The 22,098-nt window shown below is 46.2% G+C and overlaps 1 protein-coding gene across 4 annotated transcripts; it reads left to right on the top strand.

Annotated features, from left to right (window-relative positions):
• The first annotated feature begins 781 nt into the window (after positions 1-781).
• Positions 782-21,069, top strand: LOC128118902 (baculoviral IAP repeat-containing protein 3). Of its 4 annotated transcripts, XM_052751724.1 has the most exons (10): positions 782-800; positions 995-1,064; positions 4,798-7,480; positions 7,590-7,689; positions 9,531-9,609; positions 10,390-10,438; positions 12,137-12,376; positions 15,106-15,357; positions 16,351-16,392; positions 16,630-17,381. In XM_052751724.1, the coding sequence occupies exons 3-10, from the start codon at positions 6,628-6,630 to the stop codon at positions 16,821-16,823; spliced, it is 1,809 nt and encodes a 602-aa protein (XP_052607684.1). In that variant the 5' UTR covers positions 782-800; positions 995-1,064; positions 4,798-6,627; the 3' UTR covers positions 16,824-17,381. The 4 variants fall into 4 exon arrangements, with proteins under 4 accessions (XP_052607684.1, XP_052607703.1, XP_052607676.1 ...); XM_052751743.1 differs by lacking the exons at positions 782-800; positions 16,630-17,381 and adding an exon at positions 19,366-21,069 and having other exon boundaries at positions 934-1,064; XM_052751716.1 differs by lacking the exon at positions 782-800 and having other exon boundaries at positions 935-1,064.
• Positions 21,070-22,098: the final 1,029 nt, after the last annotated feature.

Here is a 22,098-nt window from a genome sequence, read left to right as displayed (position 1 = left end):
ACAGAGAGAGTTACAGGACAGCCAGGGATACACAGAGAAATCTTGTCTCGAAATCCTCCCCTCCCAAAAAGAGTATGTTTGTTCAGCTTCATGCCTGTGCGCATGCAGGTGCAGTGCCTGTGGTGGCCAGAAGAGGGCGTTGGACACCCCCCCACCCCCGGAACTGGAGTCACATGAGACTGTGAGCCGCCTATGGATGCTGGGAACAGAAGTCCAAACCTCTGCAAGAGCAGCAACTGCTTAGCAGTGTCTCCCGCCCCCAAACAATCCTTTCAAATACAAGAACTAACATAGTTCTAACCTCTTTAAAACAAAGTCTCACTGTGTAGCCCAGGCTGACCTGGAGTCACAGGGATCCTCCTGCCTCAGCCTTCCCAGGGCTGGGATTAAAGGCATTAGCTACTACCTGCAGCTCTAGTTCTGATCTTTAAAACAATAAAAATAAACTGAACAAGAGATCTACATGGTTTTTAAAAAATGTTCATCTCTTTCTTGACCAAAACAAAAAGTGAAAATAACCAGAGTTACATGTTTTTTTTTTTCCCTTTTAGCTTCAGCAGTTGTAGACTGGAAAGTTGTGGCCTTTTTTTCACTGTGAAGGACTTGGAGGCTGCAGGCGGGGGCAGGGCCTCTTCCAGGCATGCGGACCCATAAGCTGCACATCTGTTTTCAAGGCTTCCAATGACCTGGCCACCAAGAAGTCAGAACTTTCAGTAAACGCCACGCGGACCAACTGGGCCCAGGAAGTCACGCACCGAAGGGCCACGGAAATCCCCGGCCGGCCGGGGTTGCCACGGCGGGTGAGGAGGAAGTGCGTGTGGTTTTCACCCTGGAGTTCCCCGGAGTCTCAGAGGAAAGCACCGCGGGCGAGCGGGCGGGCGAGCGGGCGGGCGGGCGGCGGCTGCCGCAGCCTGGGCGGGGCAGGGTGGGGGCGGTGGGCGAGGCCAGGCGGGCACCACTTAAAGGCGTCGTGACTCTCAGCCGCACCCCACAGGCCAGGCGACTGGTGCCACCCCGGAGATCGGCGTCCTTGCTGGCGTGTGGAGCCTGGGGAGCGGGCTGCGGTGAGTACGCGCGCGTGGAGAGCGGGTGAGGGTCCCCGAGGTGGCCCCAGGGGTGGCCTGCAAAACCGGCTGCCGTGCACCTCGGGTCCTGCGGGAGGGTGACTTGCAGCTGTCCCCACTGACCCTGGCTGCCCATCCTCACGCCTTCCTGGAGCTCAAGGTCTGTCTCCTTTCTGAGTGAGGCCTTGGAATTTTAATTCGACTCTTCAAGAGGCATCAGGGGGACTTGATACAGTGAGAACAGGAACAGCTTGGGGAAGCTCAGGTTGGAGTGGTTGTTTTAGTGATCAGCTTGGAAAAACACTAGGGCTCTTCCTTTTGGGGAAGTGATGTACGTTGGAGACTGGCCTCACACTATAGCTGAGACAGGCTTTGGACTCTGGAAAATCCTCCAGCCTTAACCCCTTGAGTGCTGGACTTGCAGGTCTGAGTTGCTGCACCCAGTTTCTCAACAACGCTCTTAATCTAGTCAGTAAATGGCTGTAGTCATTTCTCTATCTACCGCATGCCAAGTTCCGCCCTGAAGACTTAGACATATATTTTACATTTAATCATCAATTGTAAGAAGTGGGTGCCGTTATTATCTCCATTCTGCACCGAGGAAACTGAGACACACGTGGTTTTTCTGGGCCTCACTGTGTGTCCCTGGCTGGCCTGGAACTGTGTAAGTAGAACAGGCTTTGAACTCAATGAAACATTGATATCTACCCGCCTCTGCTCTGGAGTGCTGGGATTAAAGGTATGTCTGGCCATGCGGTGGTGTCCCTTGTAAAAGGGACTGACACCCTTTCTTGAAACCCTTTGGTGTTTGATTCCAGAGCCTGGAAGTAAACTGCCAAGTTAGCAGTCACGGGAAATGCCCTTAGTAAAAGAAGGGGCTGGGGACACGGTGGCTCTGCCAGCTGTGCGGAGAAATTCTGCAACAAGAAGTTTTGGTGGCATTCGTAGCACAGGCCTGTAATCGTAGCACTTGGGAGGTAGAGGCAGGAGGATTGGGAGTGCAGAGCCAGCCTGGGGTATATGTCTCACACCACAGCAGCAAGGCTCAGGGTCTTTGCCAGGTCCTGTGGCTGCTACAGAAATGAAAGCGTACATCCTTTTCTGAAGGAGCTCTAGTCCAAGGAGAGGGAAACAGACACCTTTACTCTGTCGTGTCAGAGAGGTGATCAGGCTGACCACCCCAGAGGGTGAGGACACCCAGCAGCCCTCCAGGTCTACTGGAACTGGTAGAGGAAGCAGAGCAGAGGCAGGAGCACCAAGCTCATCTGTAAGGAACCACTGTAAAGGAAAGAGGACTCCTACACACTGATGTGGACAGGGCCCGGATCAGGACATGTTGAAGAGGAAGCAGGCCCCAGTGGCAGATGCCAGGGCTTCCTGTGGATTTGATGTTATGAATATGGAGAGTGTTTGAAGGGCTGTTGATACACGGACTAACTGTGGTTGTGTGGAGATGTGATTCATAAACAGATGTTCTGTTGGCTTGGTTGTGGAGGGAGGGCCTGCCCCAGGAGAGGCTGGAGTAGGAAGCAGGCTGTGTTCATTTGGAAGCTGACAGGGACTCAGCATGAGTACTGTGTGGAAGGCCTAGGCTTGTGCAGGGTTTGAGGAGAAGTGAACCGGAGTCTGGTCAAAGCAGTGGGAGAGGGTAGGTCCATGAGGGGCAGTTGTTTCTCTGAGGTGGCCAATAGGTTTGTGAACACAGGCAGGCAGAGGGCTGCACCTCTTTTCTGAAGAACAGAGCCAATCGAGTCAATATGAGAAAGTGAAATTGGAGGAAGGGACCGAGGGCTCAAGACCTTTCTATAAATGCTGGTCAGCATGTGAAGAGAACAAGCCCTCTGTTGCTGGGAAGGGAAGCTAGTCTAGTGTCTATGGAAATCAGTGCAACATTTCAGAAAACCAAAACCACGACTACTATATGACCCAGCTCGCCTCCTCCTTGGTAGGCATGTGGAGGAGTGTAGGACAGCTTGGGAGAGATTCCTGAGTACCCCATGTTGTAATCATTGCACTGTTGCTGTGAGGAGACATGACCAAGACAATTTATGAAAGAAAGCTTTTAACAAGGGCTTGCTTGCAGTGCCAGAGGCTCAGTCCATGATCATCCTGACAGGAAGAGTGACAGGATGCAGGAAGCTGAGAGTGCATCCTGATGCACAGACAGCAGGCAGAGAGAAAACCTGGGCCTGGTGTGAGCTTTTGAAACTTCAAAGCCCAGCCCAGTGACACACCTCCTCCAACAAGGGCACACCTCCTAATCCTTCCTAAACAGTCCACCAGCTGGAGACCAGGCACGCAGATCTGTGAGCTTATGGGGCCCTTCTCATCCAGACCACCACACACTGTTTATTGCACTGTTCACGAATGGGACAAATTGAATGCCTGTTGACAGATAAATGGATAAAGAAAGTGTGTGTGTGTGGACACTGGAGTAATGTTCCGATGTAAAGAGAATTAAAGGTATCATCTGAAGAAATAGATGGAACAGGAAATTGTGTTAAGCAAAAGAATGCAGAGGTTTAAAGGCAAGCGTGCCTTCACTTCTCTGAAGAGGGACTGTTACTAAAAAAGGCTGGAGAGGTAGGAGGGGCAACGGAGGGCCGAAGAAAGGACCAAGGCACAGCATATGCAAGTGTGTAAATGTCACAACCAGATCCACTAATTTGTTTAATCAATATGCATTAGTAATTCTTTTTTTTCTAAAGATCTACTTATTTTATGTATATGAGTGCTTTATCTGCATGTACAACTTTATGCCAGAAGGGGGCACCAGATCCCATTATAGATGGTTGTGAGCCACCATGTGGTTGCTGGGAATTGAACTCAGGACCTCTGGAAGAGCAGCTAGTGTTCTTAACCTCTGAGCCATCTCTCCAGCCCCTGCATTAGGAATTCTAATAAAAACAATTAGAAGCTGAGTTGGTGGCTCATGCCTATAACCTCAGAACTCAGGAGGTTCAGGCAGCATGTTACTGTGAGTTTGCGGCCAGCCTGGGCTACAGACTGAGTACCAGGCCGGCCCGAGCTGTAGCGTGAGTATCTGTCTCAAAAAACAAAACAAAACAAAAGGCACATGAAGAATAAAGTATTGTATGTAACTCATGACAAATTACTGCAAAGAGCATGGAGATGCTGGCCCAGTGGTTAAGAGTCCCCACTCGCTGCTCTTACAGTCGGGAATAAAAAGGGATTTCCCTCCAGTTTTCTAATTGTACTGTTGTTATGTAAGATGTTATTTTTGGGAAGCTGAGTGCAAAGTGTGTGTGAACTCTGCAAGTTTTTTTTCAAGTATAAATTAATGTCTAGGTATATGCACATATATATTTCTATATATGTATCTCCATGAGCTCTGTCTGTGACTCATGAGTTCTGCGTGAGATTTCTTGGCTTGAAGTCCAGTGTAGCATTGTTTTCTCGGTTTTGGGGACTGAGGCAGGGGCCTTGGGTGTGCTATCCACGTGCCCTACCACTGAGCCACACCTCCAGCCCAGATTAGCATAGCTTCTTGCTACATACCAGTCTCCATTTTGGAGAAAGGAAAAGATCATGGTGGCGCCTGCTTGTTATCTTCCCATTTGGGAAGCCGACAGGAAGATTATGAATTTGAGGCCGTCTTAGACTACGTAGGGAAGTCCCAGGCTCCAGAAAGAGGGAGTGGGGGAGAGAGGAAGAAAAAAGACATTGTGTTATACCATGAGTTATTTGACCTTAATTTCTCTATTTTAAACAGGTTGACAAAGGACACAAACCTTCTACCACTTGTAGCTTTTTTTCTCAGTTTCTTCTGTAAACCAAAACATCTCAAAATGGAGGCCTAAACCCTTAAAAGGGACGTAGCCTAACCTTGGGAGGTAGTTTTGTGCATGGACAGACAAATTAATTTCTAAGTGGACTTTCGGGACTGTTGTCCCAAGATGCTCATTTGAAGCATGTGGTCTAGTTCTCGGAGGTGTGCTTTTTATGGTTTGGTTGTGAATTTGATGCCTGGAAGGGAAGGAGCTCTGTGACAGGCAGTGTTGAAGTTGCCTGGCCGTCTCCCACTGGCTGGCAGTTTTTAAAAAAGTGCCCCTGTTCAAGAAAGATCCAAACACAGTGCCGGTTATCCAGAGGAAATGAGTAATCAGGCTTACTCGGGAGTAGAGAAGTGTGCTCATGAGGTCGCTGGCATGCTGAGAGGTTGCGACAATGGCAGAGAAGAAACAGGAAGAAAATGTTCTGGGACACACAGCAAGTTCAGAGGAAGTGAGACAGACATTGCTTGAGAGCTGAGAAACTGTCCACCCGCAAGGCCGTTGGCATTTTAAAGCTCTGCTCTGCAGGTCTTTTAGATAGACTGCGGCATGGGAACGGCGGCAGCTGCATTGTTCTGATAAACGAACCAGTTTACTCAGAAGGAAATGTCCTAGAACGACCAAGTTTTCATAGCCCTGTGGAGGGTCAGTGAGGTCAGACAGAGTCTCCTGAGGGAGACTCCTGGTGACAACTGTGCAGAGGATGAGTTGGTGTCCTTGGTAGAGAACCTGCGTTTCTGGGAACTGCAGGAAGCCACATCAGCCAGTGGCAGCAAACCCCTGGGGCCTTGATATAAGACGGATTTGCTAACGGCTAGTAAATCTTATGTGAGAAATTCTCAATTTGAAGGTCTCTGCTGTTCAGATGGTAATAGAATTTTTTTGTGTCTTGATAAATATGTGCTCAGTGAACACTCTCTGTGAGATAATTTCTGACCAAAACTAAAAATTTTTGTTACAAGCCTGTAGTGGTGGTGCACACCTTTAACCCCAGCACTCAGGAGGCAGAGGCAGGCCAATCTCTGAGTTTGAGGCCAGCCTGGTCTACAGAGTGTTATGATATCAGAATATTAACACACAGTGAGTTCTAAGACAGCCAGGGTTACACAGAGAAACTTTGTCTCAAAAAAAAAAAAGACAAAGAACGAAAGAAAGAAAACACAAAGTTTGAGATGTGCTGTGTAACTCCGTGGTAAGGCGCACAGGCTTTGTGAGCCCAAGGCCCTGGGCTCGATCCCCAGTGCTGCGCAGATGAGCAAAAAAGGTACAGGATCAGTGAGTGAGTCTGATCCTGGTCCTTTGAAAGGAAACAAAAAACAAGCAAGAGTCTTGAAGTGGTTTATTATTTTAAATCGCATCTGAACCACGTTTCACTCGCTATGAATGCACAGTGTCATGAATCAGACTTTTTGTGCAGGTTGCATGAACGCCGCTCATGCATCCTCCTGGCAAAGAGAAGCAGGCTTGCCCCCAAGACGCCTGGCACAGAGTGCCCAAACTTCTGTCACACATTGGCTGTTAGGTAGAATCTAGTTTTTATTGTGTGCATGAAGATTGTACAAAGGTGTGGTTGTGTGTAATTGTGCCTTAAAATGTATCAGGGTAGGATTTACACTCTCATCCTACTGAATCCCAAAATACATAGAAGGAAAAAAATGAGTTTGTTCTTATTTTAGGTGTTCAGCCTAGTAGTAAAACTGACCAAAAGCCATGCACAAAACTACCTCCCCAGAGGAAGGCTGGTCCCTTCCCCTCCCCATCGTTTCGTCATGAACTTGGTTCAAGACAGTGTCCTCCTGTCCAAGCTGATGAAGAGTGCCGACACATTTGAGTTGAAGTACGACTTTTCATGTGAGCTGTACCGTTTGTCCACGTACTCAGCTTTCCCTGCTGGAGTTCCTGTCTCAGAACGGAGTCTGGCTCGTGCTGGCTTTTACTACACGGGCGTCAACGACAAGGTCAAGTGCTTCTGCTGTGGCCTGATGCTGGACAACTGGAAACAAGGGGACAGCCCTGTTGAAAAGCACAGGCAGCTGTACCCCAGCTGCAGCTTCGTCCACACTCTGAGTCCAGCCAACAGTCTGGAAGCCAGCCCTCAGCCTTCTCTTCCGTCTGCAGCGCCGAGCACCATGCCTTCATTATGTGCAAGTTTGGAGAACACTGGCTATTTCAGTGGCTCTTACTCAAGCTTTCCCTCAGACCCTGCGAACTTCAGAGCAAATCAAGATTGTCCTAGTTTGAGGACAAGTCCCTACGACTTCGCGATGAATACAGAGAAGGCCAGATTACTCACCTATCAGACATGGCCATTGTCCTTTCTGTCACCGGCCGACCTGGCCAGAGCCGGCTTCTATTACATAGGGCCTGGAGACAGGGTGGCCTGCTTTGCCTGTGGTGGGAAACTGAGCAACTGGGAACCGAAGGATGATGCTATGTCAGAGCATCGGAGACATTTCCCCAGCTGCCCATTCTTAAAAGATCGGAGTCAGTCAGCCTCGAGATATACTGTCTCTAACGTGAGCATGCAGACACAGGAAGCACGTGTTAGAACATTCTTTAACTGGCCGTCTAGTGCTCTGGTTCCTCCTCAGCAGCTTGCAAGTGCAGGATTTTATTATACAGGTAAGAATCTTAATCTGAGACTCTTACAGATCCATCATGTGTTACGTTATACACATGAGTGTGCAAATTTTATGTATTCATAAGTTTGATTCAAACTTATGCATTTTAGGGCACAGCGATGACGTCAAGTGCTTTTGCTGTGATGGCGGGCTGAGGTGTTGGGAGTCTGGAGACGACCCCTGGGTGGAGCATGCCAAGTGGTTTCCCAGGTAACTGCTTTGAAATTCTCCTTTGCATCTTCTATGGTTTTCATGAGACATATTAGCTTCCCTTATAGCACCTTTGCCTCCTAAGTACTACAGATTCTCTTTCATTGTGATGTGTGTGAGTGTTTTGCCTGCCTATATATATATATATATATATATGTGTGCACCATTGTGTGCAGTGCCTGCAGAGGCCAGAAGAGGGCATTGGATCCTCTGTGACCGGAGTTAAAGATGGTTCTGAGCCAACATGTGGGAGCTGGGAATCAAACCTGCATCCTCTGGAAGAACAGCCAGTGCTCTTAATTGCTAAGTCATCTCTCTAGCCCTATTACTTCAGATTTTAAACATTATGAAGATTATAAAGAATATTTACCTTATGCTGGGTGGTGGTGGCACACGCCATTAATCCCAGCACTCGGGAGGCAGAGCCAGGTGGATCTCTGGGAGTTTGAATCCAGTCTGGTCTACACAGCGAGATCCAGGGCAGGCACCAAAACTACATAGAGAAACCCTGTCTCAAATAACCAAAACCAAAACCAAAAAAAAAAAAAAAAAGAGAGAATATTTACCTTGAAAAGTCAAAAAAAGAAAAAAATATTCACATAGATTTTTAAGTGCTTTCTATTACTCTAGTTAATTTTTTATATACTTATTTATTTGTTTTATGTGTGTGTGTGGTATGGAGGTCAGAGGACAACTTTTGAGGGCTCGTTCTCTCCTTCTTCTACCCTGTGGGATTGAACTCATGTTACCAGACTTGGTGGCAAGCGCCCACTGGGCCATCTTGCCAGCCCCCACTGCAGTAGTTTGTAAAAACACAAGAAGAATCCTGAGTCTGCTTCAGTGCTGCAGTGATTCACGTTGTACTTACATTTAGTAGTGGATCTCCATTATCTAGGGATTGGCAAACTCACTGTAGCGGGGCTGTGTTGAATGTCCCACCCTTTCCCTGAAGTCTGTTTGCATGTTTTCAGCCCATAGGATTGTCACGGACACGATGGGATGGCTCACGTAGAGGCCTCTCTGCCTCCATGTTTGCTTACAGGTACTTTTAGGAACCTTAGAAGAGAGCAGGGAGGCGCTCTGAGCGGAGCCCGCTGTGAGCCGGGCTTGAGGATGGTAGCTGAGGGCTCCTCATGGCCGCCACTGAGTGGCAGCACGGCGGCTGACCCGCCTTTGGCTGCGGTTTCTTTCTCCCTGTGCCAAGTCCACAGTGTGGCACTCGTGTGTGTGTTCAAGCTCGTGAGAAACAGTTACCAGCCTCCAGAGAGCTAGATTAATAAAACTATAAAATATAAAGTAATAAACTAATTTTGTAAAACAGCCGAAGTATATGAAAAGTACTAGAAGCCAATCAAATTCACCCTAACCTCAATAGACAGCACCTTACTAACAAAGGGCTAGTGAGATGGCTCAGTGGTCGCCGCTCTTGGTTCCCAGCACCCATATCAGGCAGCTCACAACCACCTGTAATCTCGGTTCTTGGAGGACCAAATACTTCGGACCTCCGTGGGCCCTGCATTCACACACATATGCACACACATAGACACAGACATATACACAAACCTAAAAAACAATGAACCTCTAAGAAACTTCACAAGGCAAACAGGCACAAGCAGAGTTACTCCTCAGGAGCCTGACAGAGTCAGTGACTGTTGCCTGGGTAACCAGAGCTCACACGAGGCGAGCTCTTGGACGTGAGTTTGTCGTTACATTTCGTGTCACGTGTTAATCATAAAAATGGGCATACTAAGATGACTTGTAGTGCACCTGTCCATCTGAAGCTGGCAGTAACAAAGTGGTCTTGCTGAGGAGCGCTCACAGCGTCATTGTTTACGTTCCAGGTGTGAATACTTGATAAGGATCAAAGGGCAAGAGTTTGTTGACCACGTTCAAGCCGGGTACCCTCATCTACTTGAACAGGTAGGGAAGGTCTCTTTTCCCTTTTTAATTATTGCTTCCCAACAGAGAAACTTTTCATTTATTTTTAAAAATTTAATTATTCAACAAGTTATTTTTAAAAATTTATTTGTAAAATAAATCACAGAGTAATATTTTAGTGAAAAGGTAAAAGTTGTTTTAAAACACTACCTCTCCTCTTTTCTCACAAACCTCAACATCATCATGCCAGGAACCTCCCTTGTGAGAAAAATAGATCTGTAATTATTAGCCACATGAAAGACAGCGTTCGTTGTGTTTCTCTTTAAGCATTTGTTTAATCAACCAGCAATGAATTAAACTCTGAAGCAATTAATAAATTACATTTGAGGGGAAAAGTTTACTCTGTAAATTTTTCTTAAATGATTTGAGAAAGCATTTGTTATCACTCTTTGGAAGAACCAAATAAGAGCTTATTTCATAGTCTGAGGCTCAAAAGCTCGTCAGCCGTGGCCAGAGGAAGCGATTCAAGTGTAACCTACCCCAGCAGATATCTAGGGTAATGGAAGCTGCGGATGCAAGGCCAACCCGCTGCCTCTCCTGAATCCAGCCTGTCCTACTGAGGAGGCTTTGCTCACTGCAGCACCGTGGGGGAAGCTGTTAGCTTAGAGCCTCATTATTCAAATTCCTGGTGAATGTAATGAAATACTGCTTCTGACCGGGCAAAGGGAGTTTGTAGTAGGTTAAAGAGCTGGTCTGTTGGTCATTTCAGCACAGTGGTGGGATGCAGTTTACATTTTAACATGTACATTTTTTTTCCTGTAGCTATTATCTACGTCAGACACCCCAGAAGATGAGAACCAAGACTCACCAAGTATGTGTAATGTGCATTAAAGTGAGCCATTTTGTATTAAGATTGAAGGTGAAGATGGGTGTGGTTGTAATCCAGCATTTGGGAGGTAGAGGTGGAAGGGTTGTATGTTCAAGGCCCTGTTGAACTACTTGAGACCCTGTCCTAAAAATAAACAGAAAGGACTGAAAGGTTATAATGGTAAATGCACATTCATGTTGATTTGTAATTTATAATTAATACACCCTGTTACTGTCTGTCAAACTTCAATGCACAGCGAGTTGCTTGGATAGCATTTAGAAGACAGTGCAGATGTCTAGTTTATGCTTCAGACCTCATAGACCGAATCAGTGTATGTAGGTTGTGTCTTGGCTTTCTATGTCCAGTTGTTTCTGCTGTTTGTTTTTGATGGTCCTGTGAACCTCTTTCGCTGAGCTCCACCCATAGCCCTGGGCATCTACACTTTATACAAACTACATACACTCAGCCTTACCCTGTTGTTGGGCCATTGTGGGAACAAATATACTGTACCTTCAGGTGCTGGCATACTCCTCCTGTCCGTAGAGAGGGTGAAACACAGTGTTCTGGTCCTTTCACTGGGGCCCCAGGGCTCAGATTGCCAATGTGACTTGCCTGTTACTTAAACCCAAGACGATAGAGCAAACATTTGAACAGATGCTTGGCTCTGCTTTTTAGTGTTCAAGGCAATATATTTTAATAATTTATTTATTTTTATTTTATGTGCATTGGTGTTTTGCCTGCATGCATATCTGTGTGAGGGTGTCATGTCCCCTGGAACTCAAGTTATAGACAGTTGTAAGCTGCAATTTGGGTGCTGGGAATTGAACCTGGGTCCTCTGGGAAAGCAGCCAGTGCTCTTAACTGCTGAGCCATCTCTCTAGCCCCAATGCAATACATTTTTATTGTAGATTTTTGTTGTTGTTGTTCCAAAGAAAGAATAGGAAATAAGATAAACACAACTCCTGTTCTCATGAGCGAATGATTTTAGGGCACAGAAGAAAGGTCAGATAAGAGACCAAGATCTGGAGGAGAAAGTGAAGAGAAACAGTGAAGTCTGGGGAATCAGAAAAGGCTTTCTGGAAGCCAGGTGTGGCACATGTGTCTGCATAGCGCTTCCCATCTCAGCATTTGGAAGGCTAAGGCACAAGGGTCCTCCAGGGAGTTCAGGGCCAGCCTGGGTGAGTTCAGGGCCAGCCTGGTAACCTAGTGAGATCTTGTCTTAAAAGAGCAAAACAGGCCGGGCGATGGTGGTGCACACCTTTAATCCCAGCACTCGGGAGGCAGAGCCAGGTGGATCTCTGTGAGTTCAAGGCCAGCCTGGGCTACAGAGTGAGATCCAAGACAGGCTCTAAAGTTACACAGAGAAACCCTGTCTTGAAAAACAAAATAAAACAACAACAACAAAACCAAATAAAGTTAGCAGCCTGCATACAGTGTAGTGCCTATGTATTTTTCAATTTTATGGTTTTGATATTGCAATAACTTGCTATTTAAAAAGTCTATGAAGCCAGGCATGTTGGTTTGTGCCTGTAATCCTTGCACTTGGGAGGCTGCAGTAGGAGAATTGCTATTAATTTGAGATCAGCCTGGGCTACATAATAAGCTCGAGGCTGGACTGGGCTAGAAGGAGTCTCAAAACAGCAGCCACAACCAAAGGTATGTGTCACTGCTGATGTCTGTTAAATCTCCTTTTTCATACAGTTGTGCATTTCGGACCTGGCGAAAGTTCAGAAGATGCGGTCATGATGAGCACAGCTGTGGTTAGAGCGGCTTTGGAAATGGGCTTCAGCAGGAGCCTGGTGAGACAGACCATTCAACGTCACATCCTGGCCACCGGGGACACTTACAGGACCGTCGGCGACCTCGTGATAGGCTTGCTTGATGCAGAAGATGAGATACGGGAGGAACAGAAGGAGCAGGCAGCTGAGGAAACAGAGTCAGGTACGAGCTCACAAGGCCCTTCTCCAGAGAGATCGAGTGTCACCCTCCGCCAGTTCCAAAAAGATGCTCATCCAGCCAGCCCGGTCTGTCTTATGTTTTATATTCTGAATTCAGATTCTGAAAAGAATAAAGTGCATTGTGCAGGGCTGGGGAGATGGCTCGGGGGGAGGGTGCTTCCTACTGAATCGCAGTACTGGAGCTTGATCCCCAGAACCTGTTTGGTGGAAGGAGAAAACTGATTTGACTCACACAGGTTTCCTCAGACCTCTGTACGCATGCTGTAGCACATGTACACACAGAGACACAGACACAGACACAGACACACACACACATACACACACACTATTAAAAACATCCGAATTACTCATTATACTAAAAAAATGTGTATGTTGAGTAAACGTTAACACTTTTCTTTCAGATTTCAAGGTTACAAGAACCAGGTTTTTTTTTTTTTTTTTTTTTTAGAGTACCATGTAACCTTTAAAAGCTCCAAAGAATCACACACTGTGTGTGATTTTTGTTTTCTGTATGTGCACATAGATCTTTTCAATTACCTAGCCTTCATATTTCCCTTTAAAAGCAAAATTTGCACTAAGGAGCTTGATTTCAACATAATGTCAAATCAGTTCTCAATTTTGAAGAGGGGTGTGTGTGTGTGTGTGTGTGTGTGTGTGTGTGTGTGTGTGTGCGCGTGCCATGACACATAGAGACAGAGGACACCCTAGTGGGGTCAGAACTCTCTTTCCACCCTCTTTGGGTTCTAAGTATCAAAGACACATCATTAAGCTTTTGCATTGAGTGTTTTCTGCACTGAGCCGTCTCATTGACCCACAGCACATTCTTGATCCCAAGATAGATCATTCCCCTTTGTCATAAATTGAGATGGGATCCAGGAGAAATATTAATTTGAATATTAGGATAATAGTATGTCTTAGACTACAATGTTTACATTTTTAATTAATTTTTAAATTTATGTGTATTTGTGTGAGTTTTATGTATACCTTGTGTGTGCAGGAGCCCTTGGAGGCTCGAAGAGAGTGTTGGATCTCCTAGAACTGCAGTTATAGAGATTGTTAGTCAACATGTGTGTGTCAGGTCCACTGCCAGAACAGCCAGTGCTCTCTCAGGTAGCTCAGATTGGCCTTGAACTTGCTGTGTAGTTGAATCCTGATTTTCCTTCCTCCACCTCCCAAGTGCTGTGATGACAGGCATGGACCATCGTGCCTGGCTTAATGCACAGATTCCTATTTAAGTCCCCTCCCTGCCCACACAAGAGAGGTCTTCCCTACAATGTCTTAGTTTACAATGTCTGTTTCCCGTCCCCCAGGGCCAGTTACCCATCACGTGAGCTGTGTTTGTGACCCTGCGCTCTGTTCCGTGCTCAGAACCACCTTCCCCTGGGCATGTGCAGATCTCTTCTGGTTCTGATTGCTCTCCTCACTCTGGCGCAGACTGAAGCCACGCTGATCTCCTTTTTGAGCATGGACCAGAGCTTCGCAGACCAGAAAGCAGACTGTTACTCTTTTGCCTTTTAACTTTTGAGACAGGGTCTTGCTATGTAGCCCAGGCTGGCCTTGAGTTCATGACCTTCTGCCTTAGCCTCCCAAGTGCTGGGCTGCAAAGTGAGTTCCAGACTAGCCTAGGTTAGAGCAGACTAGGACCTTGTCTCAAAAACAAGCCGGGCTTGTGGTGTAGCTGATTGGCGGAGTACTTGCCAGGCACGTGGACACCAGTGTTTAGCCCCAGGCATGGTGCACATGCTGTAGCAGCAGCACCTTCGGGTGGACAGGAGAGATTGAAGGCGACGAGGTCAGTGTGAGCTGGCCTGGGCTACATGAAAAGACAGAACCGGTGACACGGGAACAAAAGCACATGTAGGACTGCGTTTTTAACTAAGCGCCGTTTCTTTTGTCCTTCCTCACATGGTTCCATGTGTGTCCTGGCGACAAACTGAATACACCTAACCACCTCTCCTACACCTAACTAACCGCCTCTCCTGCACCTAACTAACCGCCTCTCCTGCACCTAACTAACCGCCTCTCCTGCACCTAACTAACCGCCTCTCCTGCACCTAACTAACCGCCTCTCCTGCACCTAACTAACCGCCTCTCCTGCACCTAACTAACCGCCTCTCCTGCACCTAACTAACCGCCTCTCCTGCACCTAACTAACCGCCTCTCCTGCACCTAACTAACCGCCTCTCCTGCACCTAACTAACCGCCTCTCCTGCACCTAACTAACCGCCTCTCCTGCACCTAACTAACTGCCTCTCCTGCACCTAACTAACCGCCTCTCCTGCACCTAACTAACAGCCTCTCCTACAATAATTTTTCAGACCCCTCGTATTAGTATTCATCATTTTATGGATATCGCTTTACAGTAAAAAATAGAACATCAACAATGAGGAGGTAAACATCAGGCTACGGACATGGCTTGATTGGCAGAGTGCCTGCCTAGCATGCACAAAGCCCTGGGTTTGATTCCTAGCACCGCATAAACTGGGCTGGAGAGCTGACCCTCAGGAGGCAGTGGCAGAAAAAAACATAAGTTTAATGCCATGGTGAAATTGGAGGCCAACCTGAGGTGCAGGAGATCTTTAAATACATACACACATGTATGATTTCATTCACGGGTTTTGTAGGTACAGAAAGAAGTTTGTGACCAAGTTTGAACCTGCCTCCCCGTCTCTCTCTCCCTCTACCCCCCACCCTCTCTCTCTCTTCATAAAGACGATCTAACATTAATCCGGAAGAACAAGATGGTGCTTTTTCAACATTTGACGAGTGTGACACCAATCCTGGACTGTCTCCTACGTGCCAGGGCGATCACTGAACAGGAGTGCGATGCTGTCAAACAGAAGCCGCAGACCTTGCAAGCAAGAACACTGATTGAGACTGTGTTAGCCAAAGGAAACACTGCAGCAGCCTCATTCAGAAACTCCCTTCAGGACAGTGACCCTGTGCTATACCAAGATTTATTTGGTGAGTGCTAGAAAATTATTTGGAGGAATTTTCTAGGAGGGATTGTTGAAAGTAACTCAACCCAACTTATAAATTTTAATTGCACAAAAATTAGGGTTGTTTTTTTGTTGTTGTTAATATTATGAGCTTTTGTTCAAAGTGTAAAGTGTTTAAAATCTGCTGGGGGGAGCTGGTGAGATGGCTCAGCAGGTAAGTGCTTGCCCTTGTCTTAATTAGGGTTTCTATTGCTATGACCATGGCAACTCTTAGAAAGGAAAACATTTAATGTTTTCAGTTCAGAGGCTCATCATGGTGGGACATGGCAGGGTGCAGGTAGACATGGTGCTGGAGCTGAGAGACCTACATCCTGCACAGGCAACAGGAAGCAGTCTGTCTCACTGGGAGTGACTTGAGCATACATGAGCCCTCAAAGCCTGCCTCCACAGTGACACAGTTTCTCCAGCAAGACCACGCCTACTCTAACAAGGCCACACCTCTTAGTAACGCCACACCCTTCGGCAGCCATTTTCTTTCAACCACCACACCATAAGCCTTTCACAAATCCAATGACCTGAGTTTGATCCCCAGAATCTACAGTGGAAAGAGAATGTTCCTGAAAGTCGTCCTTTGATCTCATTATACACACTGTGGCATCCTGAGCACATGCACACACACACACACTCACAAGTAAATAAATAAATTTGCTGCTGGACATAGTAATACACACCTGTAATCCCAGCATTTATGAGGCTGAAGCAGGAAGATTATGAGTTCAGTACCAGCTTGGGTTACAGAATAATTCTATGTCTCAAATAAATATTAATACTAGGTAAATAAAAAATTTGAACAGTGCACTCTGGGCTGTGGATTTGGCTCAGTGAGAGCCTGTTGGCCTAGCATGACTGCATCAGGCCCTGGGTCTGAACACCTGCATTACAAAAATGAATCAACAAAAACAAATAGCTAAAACCAGCCTTGGTTGCCATGGTAATGCTTTCCCTTTTCCTCCCCCAGTGCGACAGGACTTTAGGCGTCCTCCCACAGATGACATTGCAGGTAAGGGTACTACACACACTTTAAACCTGCGAAGATCACTGTTTAATTTTATTGGTATTTCACTAGAGGAAAAGCAAACTGCTTTCCATTAAACATTCTTTTTTCTTGCCTCACATGGCATCGCATGCCATGTGACCAGCACTTGGAAATTGGATGTGGGAGAACCAAAGTCTGAGGTCACCTGGGCTCCACAGAGAGACCCAGTGTTTAAAATCAAAAATCTCCCCCTCTTCATAGCTCTGCCGATGGAAGAACAATTGCGGAAGCTACAGGAAGAAAGAACATGTAAAGTGTGTATGGACAGAGAGGTATCCATCGTGTTCATTCCCTGTGGCCATCTGGTCGTTTGCAAAGACTGTGCTCCCTCCCTGAGGAAGTGCCCCATCTGCAGGGGGGCCATCAAGGGCACGGTGCGCACATTTCTCTCCTGACCAGGACTGATGCTCCGACCCCAGCCCGTGAGAGGTGGAGGCAGGAGGAACACAAGTTCAGTGTCACCCTCAGCCACATAGGAACCTTGAGCCAGCCTGGACTGCATGAGACACCGCCTCAAAATAAATCAGTAAACACACGTGAAAATGAGAACAAGGGTAAAAGAAAAAACGCTGAACTCCAGAGTGAATGGTCAACTATATAATAATTTAACTCTTAAACTGAGTGGGTTTCCGTAAAAGTGCTATTTATTTCCCACTCACAAAGCTCTTTCCTGTAAACATCTGAAGCATATGTATGTGCGTGTGCAGATGCCGAGAGAAAAGTGGGGGTTGCCTGCATTCCTGAAATTCTCAGAGAAGATTTACGATGTTGGCATTTATGGTTCAGAATTTGAAATCTTTTCCAGTTGCTTTAAGAACTGGAAACACAGATTTTCCACTTCTTTTCTAAGTGTCTTATGCATGGAAACACCTCTTATTTATTGAATGACATTTTAGGGATATAGAATTTTTATAAAGAAGTTGTAAGGAAAAATTAATAAAGCAACAAAGTTACTCTTGTTATTTATTTATTTATTTATATGATACTGGCAGTTTAGTCGCACCCAGATTCCTGCCATACCATTTAAAGAATTCTTATATGATGGGGATGAGGAGATGGTGTAATCAGAGAACCGTGTTCAGATCCCCAGAGCCCCATAAAGTCAGGTGTGGCAGCATGACATGCCGTCTCTGGGAACTAGCTCAATGCTTCGGTGACTGGAAATGTGTACAGAATGAGAAGGTGTGTTTGGTTTTGTGTTTGCCACTGATATTTCTTGCAATGATGTTTCCCCAGTCATACATGAGTTTGCCATGCATGGGGGAAGGGACCCAGAGTCCCTTTCACAGTTTTCAGGTTGTTGCCATACATAGAGAAATCTTGAAATAGATGTAAAAGGGAACTTGGTGACAGTTTACTCAAGAGAGAAATGACAGAGTGGGCAAGCTCTTACCTGAAGGCCACCCTTGAGTTCAAAGATTTGGGAGCTAATCAAAGTAAGTATGTGCTCACAGGCCAGCGTTATAGCTTCAGTTGTCGAGTGGACACACCTGGGAAGATGGATTCTCAATGGAAGAGTGGCCTCCATCAGATTTGCCTGTGGGGATATCTGGAGCATTTTCTTAGTTGCTAATTAGTGTGGTACTGGCCCAGCCCACAGTGGTGGTGCTATCTTTAGGCACGAGGTCCTGGATGGTATAAGAAAGCTCGTTGAGCAAATCTGGGAAGCAAGTCAGTAAGCAGTGTTCCTCCGCGGCCTCTGCTTCAGTTCCCGTCTCCAGGTTCCTGTGTGGGCTTCCCTCAGTAACGGTCGGTAACCTGTGAACAAAATAAGCCTTTTCTTCTCCAGGTTAGTCTCAGTCACTGTTTTGTCCCAGTGGCAGAGTTTGCACGGAGCCTTATTTGGACCCCGTGGGTAGACAGCATGGCAAACAGGAAGTCCTCACAGGGGAAGCCTTTGAGAAGCAGCGTGGAGCCACAGCTCTGACAGAAAGCTGATGGGAGAAGTTTCAGAATGAAGCCAGAGCAGGGTCTTTCTTGTCTAAGAGCACTGCACAACAGCAAGATGGAGAGTCTGGACCGAAGAGCTTGAAAGGGTGACTGGTGGTCTGGGTCCGGGTTGGGAATTTGCAGTCTTTGGTATCTTATTGAGAATGAAATAAATTGCACACCGATTGCAAAGTAGCTGGAATATTTTATTCAAAGTAAAGCAAGACGGCAGGTCAGAAGGAAACGGCGTCAGGGTGACAGTGGTGACTGAGCAAGCAAGGCTCGTCTGGGGCGTTGTGGGGTTCAAGAGCAGAGCTCGATTGCAAAGGGCCATGGTGAGGGCTCCCTGTTAGGACTGGACTATGGAAGCCTTTGCTCACTGCACAGGTCCCTTCCTGTGATGCATCTGATTTTAATCCAATGAACACCCAACATAAGATAATAAATAGGGGATTTCCCCTAAAAGTTCACTCAAAGGATACAGTATGCCTTACTGGGCATGGACCCAAATCCCCTCTAGGCCGAGTGGCTCATCTCTCTTGTTTTCATGATGTGTCTTGGGACATATCTGAATAGAAGTGGAGCACTATCAAGAGGTTGCTAAGGGAAGTAACTCGTTTCAGTTGTTTTAAGCAGGTACACGGGAGCCTGACTTGAGAGTGGGTACCTAGGTTGCCCACAGGTGGCGAGGTCCACTGTTCACCTAGCAGCAGTGCATGCAGGGCTCGAGCCAGTGGAGTCCCAGGGTGCTAATGTACTCCTTGGAACGTCCGTCTACACACACAGCCATGCCTGTTTGGCCCTGAAGATTCGCCATCACAACAGGGTTCACAATCTTGCCATGAATTTCTTGGAAGAGGTGTTCTAGTCTATTTGTAGGCAGTTTGGAAATTTTTGGCAAGAGACATAACCCCATATACAGTGGAGGGTTGCTTCTTTTCCATCCATGTGTGTCATTATGCTTTGTTCTGAATCATTCCCTCCCATCTTCCCTGCCCTCTCTTGCAGTCTTTACTCTCTCTGAAGAAGCCACATTCAGGATGGAGAAATGGCTCAGCAGCTAAGAGGGTTTGCTGCACAAGCTTGAGGAGCTGAGTTCAAATCCCTAGCACCTTAGCAAACAGCTGGGCATGGCTGCACAGTGCCTGTGTGACGTGTTGCTCCAGTGATGTGGACCAGAAGACAGGATTGCTGATGCTCATGGGCCGTGACTCTAGGCACAAAGATACACCCTGTCTCATTTCTTGGGTTACAATTGCCAATATTCCCTCATGTGGATGTGTCCAGCAAAATTACATATGGTTTACACGAGAAGCTATCAACAACCCATTCCTAGCAAAGTATTATAAAACAAGACATTTATCCAAAACTGCTAATTACAATAGTGTTTGTGGAAGGTTGCAGACCACCCAAATGCCTGTCAGTGGGAAAATAGCTGAATTTACAATATTTCTTTTCTTTAGAGAACTCATTCTAGTATTTTCCTTGTAATGCTGAGATTTCAACTTACTGTCTCAAATGCTATACCACACACCCTCAGCTTAGAAATAACCCAATTTTTAACATGGGCAATCTTTTGAATTTTGCATGGTCCTTGAGCCAGATCTATGGTAATACTTTTTCTCTTTGGCTAGAGGAAACTTTGACTTTTCTTTTGGTAAAGAAAAGGTCACAGGATGTGGTGTCCAACACCTAGAATCCCAGCACTCGGGAGGCATAGGTAAACAGATCTCTGTGAGTTCAAGGCCAACCTGGTCTACAAAGTGAGTTCCAAGGACAGCCAGGGCTGTTACACAGAGAAACCCATCCCGAAAATAAAGAAAAAGGTCAGGTCTTGGCTCTACTTCTTTTGGGCTCAAGTTCTCCTGGCCGTCCCCACTCATCTCCTCCTCAGTAACAGGCCTGTCTTTCCTGGATGGCTCTGATACCTGCAGTGTGCATGGTTACTGATGGCGGGCAGAGTGGACCGTGGTGGTCATGAAGGCTGGCGGCTGGCTGTGCCTTCCCTCTATCATCACTGTAACACCCTGTGGCCGGCCCACTGGCTGGGACGCTCTTTTGTGGTTCAGGGACCTACTATTCCTGACTCTTGCACACACGCCCCTGGCGGTACCTAATCTTACTACTGTAGCTGCAGAGACGAAAGGAACAAAGCTAGCTTGGAACTCACTGTGTAGTCCAGGCTAGCCTTAATCTCGCAGCGATCCTCGGCCTGAGCCACTATTCCTGGCTCTTAACTGCTTTTGAATCAAATCGTTAAAGTTGAATATATTATGGTGTACTTATGCCGTGTATCACCAGCACCTATAACGTTCGTCGCTATGTGCAATACTGAGTGGTCTGCAATTTAGCAAGTGGAGAAAGGCATGCTACTAAGAACTTGAAATTTTACTTTTTTCTTTATTTATATGTTTTATTTTATGTGTGATTTGCCTGTATGTTTGGGCAGTGCATCACTTGTATGCAATACCCACGGAGGCCAGAAGAGGGCGTCGAATTCTTTGGAACTCCATGATGTGGATTTTAGGAAACGAACCAGGGTCCTCCGCAGCAGTAGTGTTCTTAACTACTATCTCTCCAGCCCCTGGTTTTATTATACAACTTACGTTGCAGAAATCTTTTCAATCTTAATTTTTCTTCAAAAATATCTTGAATCGTATATTTTTTGTATATAAAGATGAAATGTCATAACTACCTCAACATTGAAAGTTTTAGTTGAATAAATGGTCAACAAAATAAATGAGTGGGCTCCAAGATTATACAATATTAAAAAAAGTAGTAAGTTCTGAAGCTTCTGAATTGCCTATATACTGAAGTAGATTCACTATTTCATGTTTTGGTCACGACAAGAACTGAAAAGTAGATACTCTTGAATTCAATGTGCACAATTCTTGCTGGAGTCCCACAAATATTAGGAATGTTTTTTTGTAACTTTCCGAGAAGTAGTGACTGGCATCCGTGTGTACTTTTGGAAGTTAGTCACTGGTAACCACGACACGTCTTTTCTCTGTATCACAAACTGTGACAAATACTTTCTTTTTACTATCAACATTGGGACAGAAGACTGCCTTGTTCTGTGACTGATGACTGGCAGGCAGAAATGATGGGGAAAGGAAATGGGAAACGGTTTAGGGTCCGGAATTCCCCTGGCTGCCTAACCTAGTGGCCTGTTATTTCTAAATTTTTGAAATGTTTGCCCCCTGGAGTTCCCCTGAGAGATTTGATTTCATTGGTTAAGACCTTCTAGCCCAACGTAAATTAAACCCTAGAAACCCCCCTCTTAGTGGCATGCTTCTAATCCCAGCATGCAGGAGGCTGAGGTAGGATTCTAGATCCTAGGTCAGCCTGAGCCGTGCAGTAAAATCTTTTCTCAAAACAAAACAAAAAACTGCAAAAGCAAACCCCAAACAACCAAATAACAAAAACAAAACATCCAAACAGACGAGTGCAGATTCCCAGTGTGCTAGCGCTTTGTGTGGGAGGGGCAGCGGAGGGTGGGGGTGAGGAGACAGAATGCCCGTGAGCAAAGAACCCAGGTTTTAATTTCCCATTTTTAAATTTATTCTTCTACAATTTCATCACATATATAATGCACTTTGACCATACGCTCCCCTATTATACCATTAACTCTCCTACTATACCTTCCTCCCAAGCAGTCCCCTGCTTTCTCCTTATCTTTTTGTTTGGGGCCTGCTGCGTTTATTAAAAAAAATATGCATAACTGCCTCCCCGCCCAAAGGG

Source organism: Peromyscus californicus, unplaced genomic scaffold, assembly GCF_007827085.1.
Source record: "Peromyscus californicus insignis strain IS unplaced genomic scaffold, ASM782708v3 Scaffold_11__1_contigs__length_118956290, whole genome shotgun sequence".
NCBI classification, from domain to species: domain Eukaryota; kingdom Metazoa; phylum Chordata; class Mammalia; order Rodentia; family Cricetidae; genus Peromyscus; species Peromyscus californicus.
Note: the sequence above shows the minus strand (reverse complement) of the source record. Positions and strands in the feature narration are given on the sequence as shown.

Coding starts and splice junctions, on each gene's coding strand:
- LOC128118902 (XM_052751724.1), top strand. CDS start 6,628: ATGAACTTGGTTCAAGACAGTGTCCTCCTGTCCAAGCTGATGAAGAGT. Junction 7,690..9,530: donor CATGCCAAGTGGTTTCCCAG/GTAACTGCTTTG, acceptor TTTACGTTCCAG/GTGTGAATACTTGATAAGGA. Junction 15,358..16,350: donor GCTATACCAAGATTTATTTG/GTGAGTGCTAGA, acceptor TTCCTCCCCCAG/TGCGACAGGACTTTAGGCGT.